This window comes from Miniopterus schreibersii (assembly GCF_964146895.1).
Source record: "Miniopterus schreibersii genome assembly, chromosome: 7".
NCBI classification, from domain to species: Eukaryota; Metazoa; Chordata; class Mammalia; order Chiroptera; family Miniopteridae; genus Miniopterus; species Miniopterus schreibersii.
In genome coordinates, this window is record NC_138108.1 from 76,581,252 (window position 1) to 76,589,226 (window position 7,975).

At 39.8% G+C, this 7,975-nt stretch overlaps 1 protein-coding gene across 1 annotated transcript in view; it reads left to right on the forward strand.

Moving 5' to 3' along the window:
* Positions 1-306, forward strand: part of PTPN4 (protein tyrosine phosphatase non-receptor type 4) — a 183,245-nt gene extending 182,939 nt beyond the window's left edge. Inside the window, exon 27 of the mRNA XM_081141862.1 lies at positions 255-306. Coding sequence (XP_080997988.1) covers positions 255-272 — 18 coding nt within the window. The 3' untranslated portion in view covers positions 273-306. The remainder of the gene's footprint in view (positions 1-254) is intronic.
* Positions 307-7,975: the final 7,669 nt, after the last annotated feature.

Below are 7,975 nucleotides of genomic sequence, written 5' to 3' on the forward strand. Positions count from 1 at the left end.
TTTCACCTTCCCAGTCATTTACTACCCTCTCCTTTCCTTCCTTTATTGTTTTCCTAGGGTTACCATAAAAAAGTGCCACAAACTGGGTGGCTTAAACAACAGAAAGTTGTCTCGCAATTACGGAGTTCAGAAGTCCAAAATCGGGAGTTGGCAGAGCCGTGCTCCCTCGGAGGGTGCTGGGAAAGGGCCTATTCATATGTCCCTCCTGGCTCCTGGTCGCCTCAGACCTTCCTTGGCTTTTAATGTCTCTCCAGCTCTCCATCTTCATGTGACACTTCCCTGTGTTTCTGCGTCTTTACGTGGCCGTGCTCCTATAAGAAAACTAGCCGTGGTGGATGAAGGGCCACGCTACTCCAGTGTCACCTCATCGTCCATGATTACGTCTGCAACGACCCTATTTCCAAAAAAGGCCACATTCTCGTCCTGGGTGTTTGGACTTCAACATGTCTTTTGTTGGGGTAGACACAATGAAACCCTTAACATTACCAAAGGCAGTCTGTTTCTCCCACCGTAGACTACATTAGCGCGCACAGGAAGACTTGTTTATAGTCAGAGAGTTTGGGGTTCATCAGTGTGTCTTGGTTCTTTTTAATGGGCAGCCGGGCTTTTGAGACATTGTCAGTTGGGAGGGGACGGCCAGCAGAGATGCGGCGGACACTGCTGTACTGGTGTGCTTGTGGACACATGCTTTCACGTCTCTGGAGCAAACATGAGGAGTGGAATTGCTGGTCCATTAGGCATATTTCAAATTTTGATTGACACTGTCAGACTGGCTTCCAAAAATATAGCTCACTTTACAATCCCATCAGTAATGTGAATGTGTCTCCATCCCTGCTGGATATTAGGACTTTAATTTTCTTATATGTAATAAGATGTATATATCAAATATGATTAGCAGAGTTGAATATCTTTTATAAATATGTTTTTATTGATTTCAGAGCAAGGAAGGGAGAGGGAGAGAGAGATAGAAACATCAGTGAAGAGAGACAATCATTGATCTGCTGCCTCCTGCACACCCCTTACTGGGAATCGAGCCCGTATCCTGGGCATGTGCTCTGACTGGGAATCAAACCCTGACCTCCTTGTTCATGGGTCGATGCTCAACCACTGAGCCATGCCAGCCAGGCTTGAATATTTTTTATATGTTTATTGTCCATGCATATTTCTTTTTTGGTGAATTCATTTGGGTCCTTTGTTTTTGTAACTTATCCTATTTAAACAAAAAATTATTTGGACTTTTGCTTCTGACCATGAGGGAGCCCAGAATCACCCTCCTGGTATAAACAACTAGAAAGTTTGACACAATATAGGAAACAACTTTTGCAATATTAGACCAAAGCAGAGCAGGACTATAATCCCTAAGAAAAGAGAAATGAGTGAGGTGAGCCTCACCATAAGCCAGGTTTTCTATGTGAAGGCAACTTATAAACTGGTATAGAAATTCAGAACCCAAATAGGACTGGTAATCTTTCTATTTGGGGAGACAGATATCAGAGTTTTAGGAACTTGGCGTTGTTAAAAGGTATAAAGCAAAGTTCCATAGGAGGAAACTACATAAAGAGGGATTTCAAGAAATTTACATAAAAGTCACCTTGAGTTCTGCACTGAATATTAATGTTTGCATATGGTGAAAGTCCCTGAGGCCAGACAAGAAAAACATCTAAGGAAATACAATTACCAAGTTTTAACATGAATACCCTCACAGGTGGCCACACTGATGGGGATAATTCAAGTTCCTTTCAAGCAAGTGGAGAAGTCTCTGAAAATACAGGGCATTCAGTAAAAACCAAAGAAAAGCCAAACTTTAGAAGTGAGACTAAACAAGCTGTAGAATAAAGGCTACTCTTCCCTCATCTGAAAGCTCTTTAAACAAATTTCAAAATGATCAAATTAATTCACTACTTAACTGCCTGACAGAAAAATCCACTGAAAAATATCATTCAACAAAATTAAATTAACCATACCCAGCCTCCAAACAAAAATTGCCACAGGTAGCCCGGCTGGCATGGCTCAGCGGTTGAGCATCTACCTATGATCCAGGAGACTACGGTTTGATTCCCGGTCAGGGCACATGCCCGGGTTGTGGACTCGATCCCCAGTGGGGGGCATGCAGGAGGCAGCCGATGAATGACTCTCTCATCATTGATGTTTCTATCTCCCTCTCCCTTCCTCTCTCTGAAATCAATAAAACATGTAAAATAAATAAATAAATCTTGGAAATTTATTTTTTAATTACCACAGGTAGAAGCAATTAAATATGACCCATAGAAGAAAAATAAAAGAAACCAACTCAGAAATGGCAAAAAGAGCCTCCGTTACAGACTTGCTTGGAAGGCTCTCAAGGAGGTCCTGGCAAAATCAGAGAGAGACTGAGTGTGTGGCTCGAGGGTGGGGCCATTTATCCCTTGCACACCCAGCCAGTGCCACCATCCTGTGCAGAGCACCCCCTTCACACAGCCAAATCTTGGTCTGTTTGAATTCTGTTGGGCCCATCCTGATGATTTCCCTGAGACTCCGGCCCACTACAAAAGTTTGAGGGCACCAGCAGGTGGCAGCTGGCCTTGAAGTCCCCTGGTAATTTTGTTGAGTGGCCTTAGACCCAGCACTGTGCCAAATTTGAATCCTTAATCTGGTGAACTCAACACTATATGGTGACTCACTGAGAACCTGCTTCACACAACTTGCTACTGCCAGAGCCTCTTTCAGTGACTGAGCCTAACCAGCAGCTGGCAAAAGGAAGTGGACCTTGATGTGCCTTGGGCCTTTGCCGACCTGGTCCCAGACTCAGTGCTTGTGGAAGCCTGCCTTGGTGCTCAGCTTGGCCCCTCCCAAGCACACCCAGGCCCAGCAGAGGCAGCCACAAGCTCTGGATCACTTCATAGCTCCAAACAAGTAGCCCAGGGCCAGTCACAGGCAGTGCCTGACATTGATCTGCATGAATCCCTCCAAAGAGGCCCAGAACCCATACACACAGTGGTGGGCTTCACACCACATCAGAGCATGACCCAATTAGCTCCACAGGCAGCACACACAAAAAGATCTCAGTAGACACTAGACCTTGCTGGGGTTAACTCTGCTTTGTGGGGTCAGACCCCTGCAAAGCAGTTCATACAGTGTGGTCAGCGGAGGTCCTCATATTTGGCCTGAGGGTCAGCCTCACCCACAGATGGGCCAACAGCAATCAAAACGCAACTGCAACACAAGGGCTCACATAACACACACAAAGGATATTCCTAGAGCACCTAGCTCTTTTGATCAGGAAGACTGCAACACTGAGCGCCGCAATACACTTATTACATGAAGCCAGCATACCAAGACTGGGAGACACAGACTGACCTAATACACAGAAATAAGGAGGAGAGGCAGCCAAGTGGGAAGACAAAAGAAACATGCCCCAAATGAAAGAACATGAGAAATCCCTAGAAAAATAACTAAATGAAATGGAGGCAAGCAATCTACCAGATGCAGAGTTCAAAACTGGTTATAATGATGCTCAAAGAACTTAGGGGAAGAATGGATGAACTCCACAAGAACTTAAACAGAGGTATCAAATATAAAAAGTGACATAGAGCCTGGTCGGCATGGCTCAGCAGTTGAGCATTGACCTATGAACCAGGCAATAACAGTTCTATTCCCAGTCAGGGCACATGCCCAGGCTGTGCTCAATCCCCTATTCCTGCAGGAGGTAGCCAATCAACGATTCTCTCTCATCATTGATGCTTCTCTCTTCCTCTCCCTTTTATTCTCTGAAATGAATAAAAATAAATAAAAATAAAACTTCTTTGAAAAAAAGTATGTTGATTTTTTTTAAAAAGTGACATTGAAACCATAAAAATAAAAAATGAAGACTACAATATCTGAAATGAAGAATACACTAGGAGGAATAAACAGCTATGAAGCAGAGGATGAAGTCAGCAATTTAGAAGAAAAGGTAGCAGAAAATAGCCAATCAGAGCAGCAAAAAAAAATTTTTTTTAATGAAGGTAGTTTAAGGGACCTCTGAGACAACAGAATGTAACAACATCCTCATAATAAGGCTCCCAGAAGGAGAAGAGACAGAGCAATGGATTGAGAACCCATTTAAAAAAATAATGACTGAAAATGTCCATAACCTGGTGAAGGAAAAAGAGACAAATCCAGGAAGCACAGAGTATCAAACAAGATGAACCCAAAGAGGCCCACACCAAGACACATCACAATTAAAATGCTAAAGGTTAAAGATAGAGAATCTTAAAAGCAGCAAGAGTTATATTTAAAAAGAAAAGAGAAAGACAGTTAGCTACAAGATTGTCAGCTGATTTCTCAACAGAAACATTTCAAGCCAGAAGGGATTGGCATGAAACATTCAAAGTGATGAAAAGCAAGAGGAAGAAGTAAGTGGGTTACAACCAATACTACTTTACCCAGCAAGGATCTCACTCATATATGGAATCTAAAGAACAAAATAAACTGCCAAACAAAACAGGACCAGAGGCATGGATGAATGGAACAGACTGATAGATCTCAGAGGGGAGAAGGGTGGGGAGAATGGGAAGAGATCAACCAAAGAATATATATGCATATAGTATAAACCATGGACACAGACATTAAAGTGGTAGAGGCCTGGGGGGGTGCAAGGGCTGGGTGGAAGGAGACAAAGGGGGAGGGGATGAGGGATATCTGTAATAGAGTCAACAATAAAAAAAATTGAAGGAAAAATAAGAGCTTCCCAGGCAAGGAAAAGCTAAAGGAGTCTATTACCACCAAACTAGTGTGGGTGAAAAAGGGCCACATGCTAACCTGACAAGCTCAGGGTTGGTTTGTGTGGCAGCCTTGCAAACTCAGAAACCTTAAGTAACCACAAAGGATGGCCTGAAGTGAAAACTTTTTAAATTAAAAAGCAGTTTATGGTGGGTAGTCATGTCCTAGGCCAGTATCTTCCCTGACAAAGGTCAGTCTTTACTTTGACTGAGCCTATTATCTTTTTGCATCTATGATGATGTATATTGGAATGTCAAAGTAATTTTCCTTTTCCCAGACCCCACAGGCACCGTTCAGAGACCACAAATCCCCTCATTGTTATTGAGTTAACTGTTGACTGTTAACTATCCTGTACTCACCTAAGTAAAAGAAGTGTGTGTCTATCATTTTACTTTTTATTCAATCCCAGAGGTTTCCCCATTTTACTTTCTCCTACCTCCCTAATCTATCACCAATGAATTTCATGTAACACACTTACTTCTTCCCTTTTGATTGTAATTCATAAAACAAGGTGCAAAACTGCCATTCTCCACAGCGTTATCATAATCCATTGAGATTCTGCTTCCTGGCACGGTGTCAACAGTTTGGCTCAAATAAACTCACAAAAATTCTTCACAGGTTTGAATGTCTTTTACATTAACATTAGCATTGCAAGAAATGTTAAAGTGACTCTTTAAGATGAAAGAAAAAAGGATCATAGCTATAAAGAAAAATGGCAATAAATACGTATTTATCAATAATCACTTTAAATGTAAATGGCTTAAATATGTCAATCAAAAGGCATATGGTAGCTGAATGGATAAGAAAACAAGACCCATATATATGCTGTCTACAAGAGACCCACCTCAAAATGAAAGACACCCTTGGACTGAAAGTAAAGGGATGGGAAAAAGATATTTTATGCCAATGGAAATGAAAAAAAAAAAAAAAGACTGTAGTAGCAATACTTATATCAGACAAAATAAACTTTAAAACAAAGGCTATAATAAGAGACAAAGAAGGACACTACATAATGATGAAGGGAGCAGTCGAACAAGAGGATATAACCTTTATAAACATTTATGTACCCAACACAGGAGCACCTAAATATATAAAGCAAATCTTGATGGACATAAAGGGGGAGATCAACAGTAATACAATCATAGTAAAAGATGTTAACACCTCATTGACCTCAATGGATAGATCTTCCAGACAGAAAATCTACAAGGAAACAGTGACCTTAAATGACATAGTTGAGTAAATTGATTTAATTGATATTTTCAGAGCATTTCACCTCAGGCAGCAGAATATACATTTGTTTTAAGTGCATGTGGAACATTTTCTAAGGTAGACCACATGTTAAGACATAAAACAAGTCTCGATAAATTTAAGAAGATTGAAATCATATCAAGCATCTTCTCTGGCCACAATGGTATGAAACTAGAACTCAATTACAAGAAAAAAAAACCCTGAAAAACAAACACATGGAGGCTAAATAACATGTTACTAAACAATGAAGGGGTTAACAATGAGATTGAAGAAGAAATCAAAAGGTACTTTGAGACAAACAGAAATAAAAGCAACCCAAAATCTATGGAATGCAAAGAAAGCAGTCTTAAGAGGGAAATTCATAGCTTTATAGGCCTACCTCAAGAAGCAAGAAAAATGTCCAAGAAAACCCCAATCTAACCTTATACCTAAGGGAACTAGAAAAAGAACAAAAAGCCCAAAGTGAATAGAAGGGTAAATAATAAAGATCAGAAGTGAAATAAAATAGAGTCTTAAAAATAATACAAAAGATCAATGAAACCAAGAGCTGGTTTTTCGAAAAGATAAGATTGATAAACCTTTAACCAGACTTATCAAGAAAAGAGAGGACCCAAATAAAATTCAAAACAAAAGAGGAGAAGTAACAACTGACACAAGAAATACAAAGGATAATAAGAAAATATTACAAACAAATATATGACAACAAATTGGACAATCTGGATGAAATGGATAGATTCCTAAAAACATACAATCTCCCAAAACTGAATCAAGAAGAAACAGAAAATCTGAATAGACTTATTACAACTAATGAAATTGAAGCAGTAATGAAAAAACTCCCAATGAACAAAAGTCCTGGACGAGATGGCTTCACACATGACTTTTACCAAACATTCAAAGAAGAAATAACACCTACCCTTCTTAAACGGTTCCAAAAACTCAAGAGGAAGGAACACTCCCAAGCTCATTTTACAAGGCCAGCATTATCTTAATTCCAAAACCAGATAAAGATAGTACTAAGAAAGAAAATTATAGGCCAATAGTTCTGATGAACTCTAATAGATGCCAAAATTCTCAGCAAAATGTTAGCAAACCAAATCCAGCAATACATTGAAAAGATCATACACCGCCTGGCTGCCATAGCTCAGCAGTTGAGCATTGACCTATGATCCAAGGAGATCACGGTTTCGATTCCTGGTCAGAGCACATGCCTGGGTTGCAGGCTCAATCCCCAGTGGGAGGCGCTGGAGGCAGCTGATCAATGACTCACTCTCATCACTGATGCTTCTATCTCTCTCTCCCTCTCCCTTCCTCTGTCTCTGAAATCAATAAAGACATATTTTTTTTAAAAAAAGATCATACAACATGATCAAATGGGATTTATTCCTGGGATGCAGGGTTGGTACAATATCCACAAATCAATAAATGTGATACACCACATAAACAAAATGAAGGATAAAAATCACATGATCATATTAATAGATGCAGAAAAAGCATTTGATAAAATCCAGCACCCATTTATGATAAAAACTCTCAGCAAAGTGGGAATAGAGGTAACATACTTCAACATAATAAAGGCCATATATGACAAACCCACAGCTAATACCATATTCAATGAGGGAAAACTGAAAGCATTTCCCTTAAGATCAGAAACAAGACACGGATGTCCACTTTCACCACTCTTATTCCACATAGTACTGGAAGTCCCAGCCACAGCAATCAGACAGGAAGAAGAAATAAAAAGCATCCAAATTGGAAAGGAGGAAGTAAAACTGTCATTATTTGCAGATGACATGATACTGTATATAGAGAACCCTAAAGATTCTACACAAAAACTAGAACTGATAAATTCAGCAAAGTAGCAGGATACAAAACAAATATCCAGAAATCAGTAACATTTTTATACACCAATAATTAACTATCAGAAAGGAAAATTAAGAAAATAATCCATTTACAATTATATCAAAAAACTACCTAGGAATAAATTTAA